This window comes from Acomys minous, assembly GCF_964271855.1.
Source record: "Acomys minous genome assembly, chromosome: 5".
Classification (NCBI taxonomy): Eukaryota; Metazoa; Chordata; class Mammalia; order Rodentia; family Muridae; genus Acomys; species Acomys minous.
In genome coordinates, this window is record NC_140494.1 from 90,917,283 (window position 1) to 90,936,835 (window position 19,553).

The following is a 19,553-nucleotide window of genomic DNA, read 5'->3' on the forward strand; positions in this document are numbered from 1 at the left end:
GGAGAATTCCACTCACAGTGAGTTTACTAAGCCACTTGGGGCTCATGGATCTGCAAACCAGAAAAGAAACAGTCACTTCTAATATCTCATAGGAAGATCTCCTGACTGGAGAGCCCACCAGCCATGGGGAAAATTATCCTTTAAGAACATGTTCTTACATAACCTGGTCAGCCAAAGGACCACAGGCAAAGGAGAATAGGCAGACAGTTGTAGAACCAAGCATTATTCATCAATGCCAATTTACAAATGCTGGCCTTGGTTGGCATCATCTCAGGGCATGGTGGTCATAGGTTGACCCGAGGCATGACTGGTGACAATGGTATTGGTAATATCAGCTAGCAGTATTGGGGTAGCTATTCATAGATGTTTAGTAGTTGTATATTTGAAAGAGAAATCTTCTATTCAAACAGGCTGACATCTGTGTTCTCTTGTCTCAGTGAGATGAGGGGAGTGTATCTTAGCAGCTGTTCTGAAACAGCCTATTCAGGGAGATTTCTGGCTTCCACTTTAGAAAGATGAAAGTCACCTGTGCTTTCCCTACTTGGTTCCAGTAAGCTGTGATGTGTAAGCCAAATCCCACAGTATGGACAGAGGCGTAGGAGGGATAGAGAAATCTCACATAGCACTTTCATTCTTTCCTCCCCATAATTAAGAAAGTATTGACTTTATTTCTTAGAGCAGTTTTAACATTAGAGAAAATTGAACACACCATGTAAGAGAAGGCAATGGGTTTGTGTCTCTGGGCCCGCCCCTAAAGCGCATTCCTATATGAATAAATAGCTACAGGCTCCCAGAATAAACTCCCTATACTTTCTTGGTTGCAGGAGGGCAATGTTTTAGAAATAACTCCCACTCTCTTTACCTACTGCTGATGATAAATCTATCCCTGCTTTTAATTCCTGTTTTGCCTTTCCATTCACACTCTTCATCCTTAGGAAATAAAAAGCCCCCTGACTTCCAGTGGCTCTGGGACAGGGAGAGGAGCCACATCAATACAAACCAAGTCTCCCAGACTTAAGCTGGCTAAGTGTTGAGTGGCTGGGTACCTGGTGTTACCAGTAGAGGGTGTAGTTGGGGTGGGATGGCAAAGGAGGGACCAAGAGACGTAAGTCAGTAATTCTGTGCCACTGTTGCTAGTGGCAGCTGGAAATGCCAGCGCTCTTTTCAAGCACCCTGACTTCTTTCCAGCAAAAGTCACAAGGGCAGCATTTCCTGACTGGGCAGGCTGATACCTCATTTCCGACATACAATCTGTGTGTTTCATTTCCAGCATATCAGAAACAACCATTTGAATACTGTTTTATTAAAAATCTTTCCTTCCTCTTAATTTATGGGTATAAGTGAGGTTTCGATGGTGCTGTTGGTCATGGTAGACACGGAAGCCAGTCAGTCCTCAGGACATTAATTACTAAGATTTGGGGTTATTTAATCTACACTATGATAAAAAATCATTGGAGCTACCAGCCATGACTGGATCTGAGCACTTGATCCCCAAGGAAATAGAAGAACAGCAGGATAGTGGTAATTTTTCCACAAGACTCTCTGAAGGTATGGAAGACAAGGTCTCCACAACATTTTGGCTCTCCTTACATCCACAAGGTGGATGGAGGCAGTCTCAAGCCCCACTGTCTATTAGCAGGGTACTTGCCAAAGCAAGTTCCTGCCCATCTCAGGAGGAGTGCAGCATCCCCACCTCCGTCCTTTAGTCAGCCAGGAAGATTCACACCCCCCCCCCACTACAGAATGAGGTATCACACCAGGTGAAGAGGGACATGGAACACTTTTTAATGTCAAGTCAGAGACAACCCATCCCTCCCTATCCCCCAATCCCACTTTCCCTCATCACATCCAGGACCCCCTCCCCGAGGCCTCTCTGGTCCCCAGACTTCAGGGAAGGAAAAAAAAATGGTTACCTAAAAACTGCATTTTTCTTCTCTTTCATACACACTCACACGAAGGTGAAAAAAATTAAATAAAATAAACCAAGAAGATTAAGTTCTCCAGTAGTCACAAAGGCATCAGGGATTCCCACAATGGGCTAAAGCAAGTGATTACTGACTGGTGGTTTAGTTGTTTCAGTTGCTTGCTGTCCGTTAATGCCCCAAGGTGTGATGGAGAAGCCAAGCTGGCGGCCTCTGCCTCTGAGAGCCACACCTGGAAAGATGCTGCGCCTGGTATTAGTTCTTGTTCCTGTTGTCCTTTCTGCTTTTTTTAGAAATGTCTCTGACGTGTAAATAACCCAAGGGAAAAAAAAAAAAAGGAAGGAGCTGATTACACAATTACCAGTAAACTCTATCATCTTTTAGAAGATCAACACACAGCTAACGCCATATACAGCATGCAGTAATGTCTGAGGAAGGGCCCTGCTGAGAAATAAAATGGCTAGAACTCTAACAAAAAAAATATATGTGTGTGTGTGTGTATATATATATACATATATATATATATACTGTATAATATATGTCATCAAAAGAAGCATAGCCAACAAATCAAGATAGAGTGCAGACCATCCTTCCATGTCTAAGCAGTGTGGAGATAGCATAGAACTGACTGTCTGCATGAAATGCCAGCATGAGGAGGAATCTGGAGCGCTGGTGGAAGTGTTTGTTAAATCAGATGTGTTTCTGGTGGATTTTCCAAATCCTCACCAGGTGGTTAGTGCCTGGTGCCTGGTCCACCAGTTGTAAACTCAGGAAAGAAGTACGCTAGTGACGCTGGACACTTAATAGACACATTTCCTTTCACCCCTCAACTGCGTATTTTTAGTTTTGTCTCTTGTTTTTGCCCTAAGTTCTAGACTCATATCATAAAATATAATTAATAAAAATCAATAATGAATCAGAATCCCTTATTATCCATGATGTCCGTGTGGTAAAATGAAAAACAAAAAATTTAAAGGTATCTTTTGTGACTGTAACTTGTGGGAGTATGGTGCTGTCAGGCTGTCTTGTTTTCTTTTCTTTCTTTTTTTCATTTCTTCTTCTTCTTCTTCTTCTTCTTCTTCTTCTTCTTCTTCTTCTTCTTCTTCTTCTTCTTCTTCTTCTTCTTCTTCTTCTTCTTCTGGTTTCATATTTCATGACACATGCCATCATGGCGCAGCCCACCAAAGGGCCCTCCGTGGCACATCTAGGCCCCCATCTCTCCCTCTGTGCTTGTCTCTATGGACCGGTGGAATTTGGGATGGCCGACTCCAAAATGTTCCATGGTGGGGCACTTTAGTGGGCAGAGTGGCTGAGGCCTTGCCCACCCTGGCAACAAAGAGGTCACACAGTGCAGCTGGTGGGTGGGTCCAAGCCAGGTGTGCCTTCTTCCCGCTCGGGAAAAGAAAGAAAACTCAGTGGTACCTAAATATCTGCAAGGCAATTTTCAAATTTCCTTTTGTAAAACTTTTTTTTCCTTTCCCACAGTATTCTTTGTTTCCCCTCCCTCGAATTTCTGTCCCGTTGGCTGTGATTCTCTGAATTTCATTTGATTCTGACTTGTCGCTGTCGTGTTGCAGTGCTGTTGTGTTGAGATGCAGTGGCGGCAGCTCTCCCCAGCAGGGAAGGGACACTCACATCAAAATTTTAAGAGCAGGTGTAAGACCAGAAGAGGGAGGAGCCAAATGCAGCCTGCTCTCCTTGAAGTCCCATTGTTCACCTCACTGACAGCACCAGGGCCTGTGGAGAGAACACACAGGGCATGAGTTACCTGCTGTAAGACAGAAAACTCCTCACCAGTCACTTGGTCTGGTGTCATTTCGGCTGAGGCTTTCCTCTAGGAGGAACGTGGGTATTCTAACAATCGATCTTTCCCAGACTCTCCAATGGACACTCAGTGTGCAAGCAGACGACTTCCTTGAGAAGACTTTGTTCAATTGTCATTTGCCCGTGGTGTAACATGCTACAAGACCGTCAGATCTTTGAGCTCCTGGCCGCTTGCATCATCCATCACTCATCTCCTTCTGAGGTCTGACTGCCTCAAACATGCATAGAACCTTCCAGCTACACAGTCTGTTTGGGAAAGGAGCTGTCAGGCCCGGCGATCTGTCTGTTGCTGCTGTTCCACTCCATAGAGTGACTCACTCTAGCTCAGGATAAGTCCAGGATCCCCTCGAAGTCTGTGACTCCTTTCCCTTCTGGTAGAGGTCACATCAGACTTTAGCTCAAGTGTCTGACAAGACCAAACCAGCTCACACAGGCTAGGGAGTGCACTAAGTAATGGAACAAGGCCATGAGCTGTGTGGACACGAATGCAACTGGAGTGCGGCACATGTTTATGTGAATGGCTACTGGGAAGCAAATCTCACTATGAGGCCCTTCCTCACCGACTCTACAAAGAGATATTCTTTGTCAAACACAAGAAGCAAGAGGACTAACTCCAAGGTAGTAAAACTCCCCCAGAAACTTCCCTGTTCTTACATTCAATCTTCTGAGCTACTTTGGCTCTTGGGTCCAAGATCTTCCATGAAAAAGGAAATGACGGTTCCTGGATAGCACATGAGGTCAGGAATCAGATGCACTAGACACTTAGTGAATAGGGCAAGGCCTCTGTTTGGACCTGCTCTTATCTGTTGTGGTACACTGAAAATTTTCAGAGCTATTTAGAACTGGTGACCGTACTTGGTCCCTGCTCTCACCCAAATGAACACTGCCAAAAGCTGATAGCCTGATTCAGGAGCTCAGCACTGGCGTCACTTCTGGTTAAATCAGACCAGATTCAACCAGGCTTCTCGATTGTGCATGGGGCTATTCTGTCAAGTCCTAGAATTTTACACCTGGCTCCTGCCTATATGATTGCTTTGCTTGGCCCTTTGAGGTCAGCAGCTGTCCGACTTTATGTTAGCCTGGGGGGGGGGTGGTCACAAGAATCACACAGCTGGAACTTCTTGGCAACATTAAGTGGTCATGCTGCAAAGCCCCAGGGAAGCCTGTTGTGCTCTGTGCCTGGCAGGGAGGTGATGCAAGCAACACAAAATGGAAAGCACTCTTGTCGACACTGGTGATGTAGAACCGTGGTCATGAAAACCCTGAGGACTTACCTTTCGATTGCTTGTCACTTAGGATTAGTCACCTACAGCTTACACCACATAACTGTGAGGTTTCTGGCCAAATCAGCACTTGGGGCTCCCTTCTCTGTCTACCCATTGCTGTCTTCATACACTTGCCTTGTTTTCACAGACGAGAGGCTGGACACCCCACGATGAAAGGTTACGTCACTAGACTTTGAGAGTCTTTGCTCTTTGGGCTGCTCTGTTCTTTCTACTTTGGCCCTTGTCTGTGCCTTTGATTGTGAGATTCTTATGTACTGACTGTGAGAGCTAGGATCCATTTCTTCCCTGGTGAAGTGAGTGGTCCCTTCTGCCCTTCTACGCGTGCTTTTCCCAGCACAATTTAAAGCCTGTACTGTGGACACAGTCTGCTGGGACTCCATCAATACACAGACTGTAGCATGTGGTTCTTTTTTTTCCTTCTTCTATCTCTTAAGCTCTCTGAACACTCAGCTTCAACCCATTTCTTATTCGACCTCAGCCTTTCTCACCCTGTCGGCCCAACTACCTGCCCTGGTCAAGAGGAGAGCTGGGGACAAAAGAGACGAAGAATAAAATGTCTGTTCCCTGACAACACTTGGATGCTATTCCTCCACTTCAGTCCCTCCTTTCATGCATAACTGAAGGGCAGAAGCCACAAGCCATACAGCAGAGTCCCTGCCTGGTTCCCTCAGAAGAAAAATAAATAAATACATGTAAGGCTGAACACCTTGTGTCGAGCCTGCACCCTTTGTACAATGACCTAGTAACTCTTCTGGGTGCTCTTGTTCAGTTACATTGGTACGGTCCTCAGAACACCACTGTACTTTTCTTCTTCTTCTTCTTCTTCTTCTTCTTCTTCTTCTTCTTCTTCTTCTTCTTCTTCTTCTTCTTCTTTTTCTTTCTTTCTTTCTTTCTTTCTTTCTTTCTTTCTTTCTTTTTCTTTTCTATTTAGATTACATCTCAATTGTTATCCCCTCACTTGTATCTTCCCATCCCTCGCTCCCTCCTTTTTACCCTATTCCCCTCCCCTAGGTCTGTGACAGAAGGGGACCTCCTCTCCCACCATATGGTCACAGCCTACCTATGTTGGGAAATAGCACAGGAAGTCTGTAGGGACTGTGTCTCCTAAACCAGAAAACTACAGCAAGGAGAACATTGCCTGGGAACACATCACCGTGCTTGGAAGAAGGGCTGTCTCGGTAAAATTCACAGAGCCTTTCCTGTTGTTCTTATTCAGGCCTGAGTGACCATGCCCAGACTGCTCACTGCCTCCACGCTATGCACACACTCCTTCCTGCCCTGTCTGTCTCTTCTGCATCTACAGGAAAAACCTAACTTAGAATGAAGGAGTAGGAAATAGGCAGCCCAAGGCAAGAATACCTGTTGGGAGAGATACCTACAGTGACTCACTCACCTTCCAAGTAACAGAGGTCCCCAGTTACCACTGCCATCGGCTGCTGGATTCTCACACTTATCCCTTACGTTAACTGATAATTTCAGAGTAGTGTTTTCACACCTCCAGACTGCTCCAGCTGAGTCCTGTATCCTTAACAATAGCACCCGGCTGCTTGGTAGAATGTTCAGCATCACATTTTAGGATCTGCCGGTTATCTGCCCCCTTAGCCTATCTTCCTGTCATGTCTTATTAAATATTCGTGGTCCAGTGCATGTGGGCAAATGTTCACATACAGACATAGGCCACACACACACATGCACACATACATATTCGTGCACATGCACACGCACACACATATACGCTCACATGCATGCACAGGCTGGGACTCCCCAGCTATAATCTTCCCCCCCCCCCAATAAGCTCACATTCTCTAGCACTTTGTCTGAAATATTCTTCATTTTACTCACTCCTATCCATTGCTCCAGCTCCTACTCTGGATCCCAGTGGTTTCTCTATAGGCAGTATTCCTTGACTCTGTCAGCAAGTATCCATTTGGCTATTAAAACCATGCAGAATTCCACTGTTCTAACTCTTCTTATTTGTCTGACATGCAGTTTCTCCTAAGTGCTGTCACCAGCTAAAACTGTTTATTCTTCCTCTTTTTCCTCTGTTTCTTGTTTGAGATAGGATCTCCTTAGCTAGCTCAGACTGAGTTTGAAATCCTACCCTTCCTGCCTCAGGATCCCCAATTCTGGGGTTATGGGTACATGACACCTTATCCGGCTTGCTCTGGTTTCCTAATGGCAGGGTCATGTGTCAGTGATCATGGTGGGTATCCAGTATGTAGTTATCCTACTGACTGAAGGAGAAAGCCCTGGCTGAGGCTGACAGTTGTGCTTAATTTGTATTTCTGCTTTTCTTTTTCTTGAAATTGTTTTAAAAAATCAAATCATATAAAGAATAAAAAAAAGATGACTTTTTTCCCCCACATCTCCTGGTTTATCTCAATTTCTATTCCAGAAATCCTTTGTCTCCTTTTCTAAGTCTGCCCAACAGTCACCAGAAATGTCCCGATTGAGCACTCCACCAAGCAAAGCCTCACGGACCAGGAATTCTAGAGTGCTGAGGATCTGTTATGGTGCCTAAGGATGCTCATGAATGAGCTCAGGACTGCCATTTCCTTTGGAGTTTGTGGAAACTTTACTTTTGAGAGCTTGGAGCCTTCCCTGGTCCCTTGACTTCTGTTTTCAAATGTAATTAGCTTCCCATAAGCTCAGATCATGTATCTGCAGAGAAGAGTGAGGTCCACAGCTAAGGATTCAGGCACTGCTAAAGGCTGGTCTGCCCCGCCTTGAGCAAATACCAGGGGGAAGAATGCCATAGGGTGAGCATCTTTGGTCCAGGAAGACATAGTTCACAGCCCATTAAGAGCAAGGCCTTCTCCCAGTAGATGTGAGGGAACTGACAGCTTATCCCATCTGTCTGGGGACACGGTCACTCAGACGAGGCATCTGTTCTTCATCCAGCCACGCCTCCATTCCACATTGGATGCCTTTATTACCACTATCTCATTAGAGAGCAGCGGAGGCCTAAAGAGACTAATTACCAGGACAGTTAGGGTCTCGGAGATCTGTGATGAGTGTCAATTATCCTTAGGAAACATCTGGCTGCCATGAAAGCCTCAAATAAGACACATTTATTCCTGTTCCAGTGACTCACCCAAGAACCTCCCCTTCCCTCCCAAGTCCCCCTCCCTCTCACCACTTCCCTTCTAGCTCAGAGTTAGAGAGGGAGAAAAAGGGATAAGCAAAGGCAGCATGCAAGGCTAAGACCTGAGAAGACTGTTGCATTAGAGAGAGCATTTTGAGGAAGAAAAGACAAGCCCAGTGCTCATATCCCAGGCTCCAGCTCTTCCAAACACAGCAGGTACTCATTAGTGCCACACTAAGGACCAGTTAAACTTGTGAGAGGGCCAGCGATTCACGCACGAAGTGACATCACTGGGAATGGAGTTAATCTAGGTTGATTGCAAATCACTCAGAGTCAGGAAGAGGTCCTTTTAGAATGCTTGGGGGGTGAGCGGGAAGAAGAAGGCATTTAGGAGGAGGCAAAGAAAACTACATACCCTGCTCCCACTAAAAGGCATCAGCTGCCTGCGAAGTAAATATACAAACCTTTCCAAGGGGTCAGGGCTGTAGTTTTCACTTCTAAAAAAAAAAATTAAAAAAAATAAGCCACTGTTAAGGCAGAAAGCAGCTTGTGGCACTTACTGTACCCTGAGATGGTCTCAGGAATAAGTCAGAGTGTCTGGCCCAACAGACGCCCCAGGCCCCTTTACCTGAGCCTTGTTAGGCTGACCACCATCCATCACCCACAGTGACCCCGTTCTATTTTTAGCTAGCAGTGAACTATAGGCAAGGAAGAGCATGACTGCCCATCACTGACTCAAGCAGCACTTGAATACCTACATGATTGTAGCAGGGGACACCTACTCCTTTGGAATCTGAGCTGCTGAACTGCTTCATAGAGCAACTTCTACTTTTTCATTACACTGTTGCCCGATTGACTGCATTCTGTGGTCTTAAGTATAGAGTTGGCTGATAATAGACTACAGAAATTGGCGTATGGGTACCCATGCCAATTATAAAATGTGAAAGGCTGACTTGCGTTTAGTTGTGTCTTTTCAAGACACTGATGAGTCAGCTCGCAGTCCCGACTTATAATATTGGGCTGCAATCTCGCCTGAGTGGGCACTCTCTATAGGGCCCCCAAGACAGTGGTATTTGTGTCTGCGCTGAAACTTGAGGACTCTCTGGAAGTCCCTGCAAATTCATAAAGATGGAGGCTCCTCCATCCACTAGAGCATGAAAGAGCCCCGTTTTCCCAACTGCAAGCTCTCAGAAGAATATACAGCGCCTCCCCAACTTTCCTGTGGGCACCCAACAGCTTTATGGCTTCATTTGTGATAACCAATCATCTTTTACTTCACTGGCTAGCCATGGCCCCCACGCAGTTGTTCAGCTGGATACCGAGGGTATATGAAATATCACCAAAGCTTTGGGCACTGCAGTGATACCTTAGGAGTCTGTTCTTTGTGTAAAGGTCGTCCCTTTCGGATAGAGACAACAGTTTTCGATCCAGTGCATCCTAACTGCAACTTCATTGTTTTTGGTAAGACCAAAGAACATTGTTCTTCAGGCTCTTAAGCTATTCTTTAGAGACACCAGGCCTTGAGCTGACCTGTTTTAAGTGTATATTACCAACCCCAAGAAGCCCTTCTGAATACATAAAGGTGTGAGAGGTGACCCAATGCTTTGCCGCTGAAGGAATGTCTGAGTTAAACCTAGGGTAGAAAGCTAAATGTGGTGGCCACATATGTCTTGTGCCCTTAGCATGAACTGTCTCATGGAATATTTGCCGGACCCTTGGAACAGTCCAGGAGCTGAGGAGCAGCTGGTTTGTGTGTCTCTTTGTGCCAAGAAGGAAGGTGGCTATAAGAAAGGGGAATCTGGAAAGGTAGCTGTTGGGGGATAAAGAAACAATGCAGACTTTGTCACCAGATCACAAGCAGTGCACACTTGTGGTGTCTTGTAGAGTGTTAGCCACAGAGTGTGGTGGGCACTGGTTCAAATGGGACTACAGGTGGACATAAGTAGCTTCTGTGTAGACTTGGTGCCATGAGAAAGAGGCATAAACTGAGGGCACGCATTCCTGCTTTAGGAACCACACAGAGAATCCAGAAACAACTTACACACAATTGTTTCCATTCAGTTGCCACAACACTGGGTTTCTGTTGGAACCATTTGAAATAAACTCAATTCTTTAGCATCCACAAGCATATAGGAGAATTCGATACTTGTTCTGACCTTATGTATCACTCATTCTTTTGGGTCTTTTCTGCCAAAATGTGTCAGCCAGCCCTTGCTTAGCACAGCAGGGGAAAATGTAGGCATGGTGTTCCGTCTGTGGACTGTGGGCTACTTGTGGTCTAGAGTCAAGCAGAGGTACAAGAGTTCTGACACCACCCTCTCCATCATAGTGATATGCTATCATTGTGTCTAACTTCCAGAAGTCAGGACCAGCAGCCATAAGCTCTAGATGTTGAGTATCATCTTAGCTATTAGGAAAAAAAAACAAAGGTGGGCATGATTACTCAGCCTGGTCTATATAGTGAGTTCCACGACAGACAGCAAAGAGAGAGAGAATGAGAAAGAGAGAGAGAGAGAGAGAGAGAGAGAGAGAGAGAGAGAGAGAGAGAGAGAGAGAGAGAATAGGGCAGAGTAGGGAGTGGGGAGAGCCCTGGCCACTCTTGTAGAGGGCCCAGCCATCTATAGTCATTCTCTATAATTCCATCTATGATTCCCCAACCATCTATAACTCCAGTTCCAGGGGATAATCCAACACCTTCTATCACAAGGCATGCATGTAGCACATAGACATGCAAGCAGACAAAAACCTCACACACATAACATAAAAATAAAGTTAAAAAATAAATAATTCTTGACAATCCAAATATTTTTCTTCAATAAGACCTTGGTTAAAATGTAGCTGCTCCCCCTTTTTTTTAATGATATATTAACACAAATCCAGACAAAACTCACAGTAGAGTGGTAAAGATTTAAAAAAAGAAAAACAGAAAATGGGAAGAAAGAACAAAACAAGGGAAGGAAGAAGATAAAATATATAAAAATGAAAAGAAAAACAAGTCCCTAAGTCAGGTAATTCTACATATTTCTGCTCAGCTCACAAGTGGTTATTATGTCAGCAAAGCAAATGCTTGTAGCTGGATCGACATACTCAGATCAGTTCAAAGCTGGTCTCTAAATCTCACAGAGAGAAAAGTTTGCTTGGTGAATATGGGTGTTCAACCCACTCTTCTAGAAAAAAACATAATGATTTTTTTTCATATACATGGCATAGAGATGCTGTCTGCTTGACTGCCTGGTAGGTTGGCTTAGCTGGCTGTCTTGAATTCTCTGCTGGCAGAACTGATCATCTCCTTCTGATATCCAGGAGGAGATTTTCGTTGTCCATTTTTTAATACTGCGAAGCTCACCAGTATTAACAAGGCAACATTTCTGAGCCCACTGATACCATCAAATCTGGGCAGATGGAAGATAGAGGGCCACAAATGAGAAGAGTGCGACCATGGAGCCGCTGAGCTTGCAGCGTGGGCCCTGCACCCTTACGAGTGCAGAAGCTCTGTGAGGGATGATGGCACAGTCCAGAGTCCTTATTTATCACTTTGAGAGCCCTGCACCACCAAATATTAATACTGGAAGGTGACATGCAATCTGTTGTGTTTGCAAAAGGGAGGCAGAGAAATACGTCAAGGGTGGCAAAAACGCTGAGGACGAACAAAATTCCCTTATCAAAACCTTTCTCGTCCATTCAGATATTAGGCAGCAAGGCAGCCTCAAACTTCTCTAAAGGGGAAGGGTTTCCTGTCAGTGGAAATCCATACATTCATATAACACTTTCTGTATGTGTCCATCACATAAGATTAGCCTCTCTTGCAGGTATTCCTGGAGAAAACAGCGATCTCTTCTATTCTGTTGGAGACTAGCCATGTCAGGGGAAAATAAATACAGATAAGTGAGTGGACATGTTTGAGTGCAAGGTCTGCTTCTTGTAAAGTACGGTTCGATCCAGAAGTTATGTTGAAGGTCACATTTCAGACATCTGTAGTCTAAAATGTCTGTCCTTACTTATACCCATCAAGGAGACTTCTGAGATGAAGGAAACTTCCTCCCATGTTGATCAGCTCTGAAACATGGCAGTGGGGCAGCCCAGCTTTATTTAGCAAGTGGAGCATAGCAGTATAGTTGCCTGCTCTGGGTCCTATGCTCAACTCCAAGGACGGATAGATGATCTCTTCATTTTTTTCCATTGCTGTTTTTCTTCTGTTAGTCTCATCGCACAATGCTTTATCATGAGGAGATGCCTCCCACCAATCAAATGACACTTCAGTTAAGAATTGCTTGTTAGGAGCCACTCCCTGAATGCAAAACCCCTCCATTTCCTGACAGTGGAGTTCTAGTGGTCAGAATAAGCTTAATAACTTCTGAAAGCAGCATGGCAGCATCTGTCCTTTCTACATACTGACGTTAGTGCTTTTTTTAAAAAATACTTTTTTTATTTTAGATCAGGAAGATGCCTCATTTGGGAGTTCAAAGGCAGCAGTTGCGTCATAAGTTGAGTCTGAGTACATCCATGGACTCCCTCTATTTTCCCCCCTCCTGGTCTTTGTTTCCTTTTCCTGTTCTGACTCATCAGCACAGTGCTATGCATCATGTGGGCAGATAATGCAGTCCTGCCCCCCCTTTTTATGATAAGAACATTTCTCTTCATCTCTGTCATAGCTCCCCCACTTCGTTCTGTCTTTCCCTCCGCCTCTCAGATTCAACGCCGTCTTCTGGTGAGTGTTCACACAGTTAGAATACAGATGGATGGGCAGGGGGGATGCAGGGAAGGAAATGGAAGGAGGGAATCCAGACTGTGTTGGGAGTAGAGAAAGCTCGTTCGCTTAGTTTTGTAGGTACTTTCCCATTGGGCTATCAGTAGGGCCCAAACTGTTATCAAAGGCCAGGGCTATAGCTCAGCAGTAGACCATTGCCTAGTGTATGAGAGGCCATGAGTTCAATAGCCAACACGACAAAGCAGATAGAAAAACAAAACTATTGTCCTCTAGAAGAGGACAGTGACATGTAGAGATGACTTTGTAACATCACTCACACTGGGTGAGTGGACTTGAAGGAAGTGGAAAGAGACATCAAGTGTCTATAGAGTGCCAAGAGCAACACAAATCACAAATGGGCAAAAGATGAGAGTGGGAAGGAAGGTCAAGGGGCTGGTGAGAAGGAAAGTGAAAAGAAATGGATATGTGGGATGTGCCCCATATGGAGGAAGTCTCTGTCTTTTAGCTTGTATCTAGAGACTCAAAATGTGCTAATGTGCTTCAGAGCATTTTAAATGTGTCTACAGCTGAACACTGGGATGACTCTGAAGGGTCAATTACTCTTCATAGAAGATGGAATTAAGCCCAACAAAGGCTATGTGACTTATCTAGGAACTGAGGCTGTGAGCTCCAGCTGTCTTGGCACCCCACCTTGGATCACTACTTGGGACACCAGGCCTTCCTTAGAAAACATGTGGATTAGGTGACGGTGATGTGTTTCTTGGGCTGTTTGACTTTCTGTGAGCCACTGTCTGAGTCTGTTTCCAAGGGGTGTCAACAGAACTCCTCATGTACACAACAGATAGCTTTGCCACCACAGTAGTCAGTGGTTCTAATGTCTGCTCATTGGTTCACATTTCGTTTTTTCAAACCTTTGTCTTAATGCTGGTCTCTGGATTTGGAATTTTAACAATGCTTTATTTGCCTTAATCATCTCAGCCCTCCTAGACAGTCTTGCATGAGGTGCACTGAGGAAAAGGTTTTTGTGGCATTTAACCAGCTCCCAAGAGCCTCCTTTAATAATCTGTCACTGCCACATTCTAAGCAATTTTACTGCTAGAAATATCAGGAAATCAACACGAAGGAGAGGGAGAGGGTAAGGGCTCTGGGGTTGAGGAGAGGGGGTGTGGGGGGAAACAAAAGGTAATAGGGATACTGACCTTGCAACAAACTTGAGCTTGTAGGCTCATTTAGTTCTAAATCGGGTGGGGGACATACAGGAGAGAAAAATGAAAACAAACACATATATTATATACAGTCGCTATATATTTTTCATATATAGTTTGTATACTGCCTTTCACAAGCATTTCTAGAGGAAAGGATAAATAAAGGAAGACACAAACCAAAGGCCATAGGACATGGTGCAGGAAGACAAACATTGAAATGCTTTGTGACCCTTTACATGGGTGGGATGGTGGGAAGCCAGGCAGGAGACCACTCCATGTATTTTCCAATGCAGATAGATTCAATGTTTGCTATTACTGAGCTCAGAAATTGACTGTAAACAAAGGACCAAAGCTCCTTTCCATGTGATTTTTCCCCCTCCCGCTTCTTCGTCCCATTGTTTTACAGATAGAGACTAAAGTCAGGAACTTCTGTTCTCATTGTATTACGATCTGAGTTGTGTTAGGGCTCCTGGAACCGCCGTGATCAGAGCTATGGAAGCAGTGGTCTCAAAATGGAATGAACACTCAACTCCTTAGGCCAAGAGCCCAGATGCTCAGAGCCTTACTGGTTGGTAACGACAAGGTCCCACCTTGCTCCTAGAGAACTTACATCTCCTAAGATACAAACATAATAGGAATTTCATACTGCAGAGCCCCATGGAAAGTACACCCTTTTATGCTTTGTGTGCAGGTTGATGACAAGTGACAATAATTTAGCTGGGTTTCTTAAATGGGTGCTGGGGAAAGAACTAAATCACGGATGCTCTCTCTATATTCACAAAAGTAAGGGCTGCGGTCCCACCTGCTCTAGTCTGCTGGATGGCTCCTAATGGAAAGGACTTGGACCATTCCCTAATAAATTTATGTTTGTCAATGGACCTTACTAACAGTGAGCCTCAGTGATGAACTTGGGAGCTGCAATAGCGTCTGGACTAGGCCTGGCTGGAGATGAGGGTTTGAAAAGGCTCGTCTTAAACACGATTGGAGCTTTCACCAGCTCCATGGAAGAACAGTACCCACGTAGCACTTCTGTAGTGGGCCCCTCAAGAATAGTCTCCCAAATGAAGCTAACAAATGGCATTTATTTCTAAGCAGCTAAATTTGAAAGAGGCTACAACCCTTCTGCTCCCTCTTAGAGATTTTGTATGTTACAGATTCGGAGACCTCCTCCATTAAGAGCCTTCCCCACATGTACCCTGCTCATCTTTGGTTGGCTCAGGCCTCCTCCACCTGACAGCTACAAATATTTCCCAAAGCAGGCAGAGGGTATGTGCTCTTATCAGTGGTGGAGAGGGAGGGAAAACAAAGCTGTGATTGCCACACATGGGTCTGCTGGAAAGAGTGGATTTATGGCCCATGTGTCACGGATTTCCTTGTGACAAATGCCAGCTCTTTCACTCTTAAAATAGCCTGCTTCTTCCCCCATTCTCATCCTGATATACCTTGAGAGAAGAGGGCTGGGGAGTTAATTGTGGAAAAGCCAATGGAAAACCCATTTCTATCTCCATCTTATAACAGAGAGGAGTTTGAAGGGTGCGGGCGTTGGGGCAGGGAGATGGGTGGCAACTATTTAAAAAAACAGGGATGTCTATGGCGAAAGAGAAGGATGTGAGAAGGCACTGAGGGAGAACCGTGGCTTGTGGTTGAGTCTTCGATGTGCAATGTAAGGGGAGGTACCCCTTTCTAATCTTATCCTTTCTGCACACAGACAGATATCTTCCATAAACCCTTAAAGCTGTAACAGATAAGAGGGGGCACTTAAGACTATCCCTGTGTTCACAAAAGGCCTTCATGACTGTCTCCTTGCTCAAGAGAGGCGCATGGCTATCCTTGTTGAGACTTGAGGCATCTCAGGCACTCTACTCACAGCTTGTCCCTTCTGAGCTATGTGTTCCAGGATCAAGTATAGCCTTCCTTTTCCCAGCTGTTTCGGCTAACACTGGCCATTGGGCTGTGTTTCATATTCTGAGTAAGAGGTTGGCAGGATGTGATTTAGACAAAGAGATGGTACCATGGAACACATGTTGTTGGTACCAGGGGTATGTGGTAGGGGCAGAATACAGTGTGGATCCCTTGAGGCCATGAGAGTGCCTGCGAGTTCATAGAACACCAAGAATTTATGTCCACATCTTTCTTTTCCCTTTCTACAACATTCAGGCGTATTTTTTAACACAGGGGACAGGAGAAATTGGAAACTTTGACAGTCATTGATCTTGGTGGGGTATGGAGAATGGTGCTCACAAGGCAACCAGAAAGTCACCACACACCCGTAGGAGGTACCTGCACCCATTAAGGTTTAAAGCCATGGGCAGGCATCTGAATTGCTCCTGATGACAGCTAGGAATGTTTGCTCACTCCTGGATAGACACTGCTCTCAGGGTTTAGGCATCCAGTGTTTTCCAAGAAGCTTGCTTACTGCTTCTGCCTCCAGTACAGTGGCTGGGCATGAAATGAGGGCAGACAAAAATGCTTTATAAACTTAATCCCTCAATAAAGAATTAATGAATGAACAATGATATGACATCTTTCAAGATGACGGTGAAGATAGGCAAATGTCTTTACCAGCCATTGACACAAACAGGGAACTTGGGAAGTCCCATTTTCTCTCTTCTTTACCTGCCCATCTCTGAAATTATTATTATTATGGATTTCAAGGGCTGTGATTCAGCTCTTATGAATTTTATTCAGTTTTTCTTATGTGCCAATGGCTGGGAAAGTTTCAGAAAAGGGAACATGTTATTTAGCCCAGTGAGCAAAGGACCAAAGCTGTAAACGCTCCTCTCTGAGATCTTAACGATTTTGTCCAATTATAATCCCCAAGTCAGTGTTGGAGACATCACTGAGGAAGGGGAAAAAAGACATTTTGGCATCTTAAAGCTACCTTTTTCTTCCATTTTAGGGCTTTTGCCATTTTAGATAAAGGAACGTTGTATTTTTCTTTTCCCGCTTCTGAAGCCTACCTCCTTACATGCAGAAATGCTCTCTGGTCCTTACTTATCCCTTCTCTCACATTGCCTGGCTCACTTCTGATGCTTTTCTTTTCCTCCCTATTCTCTTTCACTCCATCAACCCTTCCCCGTTGCACACTCCTTTGTCACCCATTGTGGGCAGAGTCTCACCAAATAGCATGATGCTGGCATTGGTATGGCCCAACTTGTTGGAGGCCACACACGTGTAGTTCCCGTAGTCATGCTCGGAGACGTTGAAGAAGATGAGCTTTGAGAGGAAAGGCCTGTTCTCCACTTTGACTCCCTTCTTTCCTTCAATCAGTCTAGGCAAACAAGGAACAGAACAGGAAAGGCAGGTGAAAAAAATGGTCAATTTTTCTCATGGGACAGACTAAGAGTCTAGAATGAATGATATCTTCACACACACACACACAAACACACACACACACACACACACACACACACACACACACACCAATGACACCATCATGATAATTACTCATTCTGCTTAATGCAACTGTATGTTTACACAGGACTTAGGAAGAGCGACCTGCCCAGAGTATCTCAGGGGATCAGTCTAAAACAGTCTTCTCTGGCCATGTTAGCTCCTGGGGAAGTCAGCTGATGGGGACAGGGGACTCACTACAGAGATTTTTCTCTAGGTGTCTTCCTTTCTCAAAAGCTAAGAGCAGTGCACTGGTTTGGGTCCACAGTTCTCACTGAAAGGCCCTTTGGCTCTATGGTATGGCACAAGGCACCCTGCTATGGGACCAGAGGCCACTGCTCTAGTTCTGGCTTGTTACAAAGATGCTGTTCTTGTAAGGGGTACTGTCGGAGGCTCACAAGCCACCATGAGGAAGCCTCTGTGAGCAGTATGGGTGTGGATCCCATTTATTGGCTTGATGGTGTTCTCAGCAGGGGAAGAACTCTTCACATCAGAAGGAAGCTGTGAATTGGATTTTGGCTCCATAGTAGGAAGAAGCTTACCCAAAGCAGGCTTGACAGCTCAGAAATGTCTGTAGCTAAACAGTACAGGGTGGCCAGCAGCACTTTGCAGCACTTCACACTCCTGGCATGACACATCTTCCCCTCCACAGGCACCCAAAGATCCCCACCCACCATTACTACTGGTGTCAGCAGAAGCTGTTGGCCCTTCAGTGGTCACTGTCCCTGCTGGGTGGGCATGGTTTTCTAAGGCTAGAGCTCCATCTCCTCTCCCTTTGAATGGCAGCAGACACAGGGTGAGGAAGCACGGGCATCAGTACAGAGAAGCCCCCGAAGATGTCTAGAAAACTGCCTGTCCCTGGCAAAGACTCTTGAATTCTACTCGTGCAGGTGAAAACGAAATGGGCTTCGGTTGTCATTTACTGGGACACATGTCATAATCCCTCTGAGACCTGAGGCTTGCCTTGTAGCCTCAGTGGCACAAAGGAGGAAAGCAAGCCAAGGACCACAAGGTAGAAATGCTCTTGGCATGCTGGTTGCTGGGAAGACAGAGAAACCTACTCGATGGGGGAAGTCACTGGACATGAACAAATGAGCCAGTGGACAAATGAGCAAATGAATAAATGGGCACAGAAAAATCGATGGGGAGAAGCAAAAGAGAAGCTAGAAAAGAATCTTAAAAGGACGACAAAGCTGCCTGAACCAGGGCCTCCTAGCCAGCATCGTACCACTGTCTCCATTTTTCTTCAGGGTGTTGTGCAAAAGGGCAGTTCTCCCTTCCTTTGCCTCAGAACACACTGTTGTTATACTTTCCTCACACATTTTGAGAGCTTGTTTTTCTGTTATATTTTGTTTCTATTTTTTTCCTATTAAGGATCTGAATAATAGAGTGCGGCAAATTAATTTTCACTAAGATTTCAATAGTGTTCAAAACCAGGCATATGTATATGTGCATATGTATATATGTACATGTATATATGTACACAGACACAGACACACAAATACATGAAATGTGGGGGTATTTTAGATCTTGAAATTCTAAGACTCAGTTTCTCTTTATTACAATAAGGAGGGTGGTGGGAAAGAAGGATTTATGATTTCTTGAATGAAGGAAACCAGCTAGCTCCATTTCATACTTCAGGGAATTTATTCTCCTCTTTCTGTCCTACTTCTTCCATTTTTAAAATGGAAGCACCTTACTAGATGCTGCCAGGGATGCGTCCCAAAATCATGAGCAGTGTTCCTCACTGCCTATGGATTTTATGATGAAGTGACTTGGGTCTAGATAAAATTTAGTTCACTGGCTGAGGAGCTAGCCAATGCTGTGAGTCCTTAGCAACTGCATGAGGAAAGAAAAACAGTGTAGTGAACACACGCCCTGTAGTAAGACGCCTTACTGGGATGCCTCAGGCTGCTCTTCACAGACTTCCCTTGCTGTTTTCTCTCCTCAGCCTCCTTTGCTCTTTGCTCACCCACCCACAGATCTGACAGGGCTTTGCCACACCTCCAGCACCACTGCCTCTACCTTTATGAAAATGTTCTGAACACAGACAGAGCTTACACGTTTATTTGTTGCTCATCCACCTTCAAATAGCTCTTTGATAGTGGTAATTGTCATGTTGCCTGGCTG

At 45.0% G+C, this 19,553-nt stretch overlaps 1 protein-coding gene across 4 annotated transcripts in view; it reads right to left on the reverse strand.

The window, feature by feature from the left end:
* Nucleotides 1-2,184: 2,184 nt before the first annotated feature.
* The window catches only part of LOC311597807 (neurotrimin), a 964,426-nt gene continuing 947,057 nt past the window's right edge, over nt 2,185-19,553 (reverse strand). Inside the window, exons 7-10 of one of the 4 annotated variants that reach the window (XM_084782207.1) lie at nt 17,150-17,301; nt 14,025-14,060; nt 8,582-8,614; nt 2,185-3,659 (exon numbers count right to left, since the gene is read on the reverse strand). In XM_084782207.1, coding sequence (XP_084638333.1) covers nt 3,559-3,659; nt 8,582-8,614; nt 14,025-14,060; nt 17,150-17,301 — 322 coding nt within the window. In that variant the 3' untranslated portion in view covers nt 2,185-3,558. The remainder of the gene's footprint in view (nt 3,660-8,581; nt 8,615-14,024; nt 14,061-17,149; nt 17,302-19,553) is intronic. The other 3 variants (XM_084782209.1, XM_084782208.1, XM_084782210.1) reach the window with 3 other exon arrangements.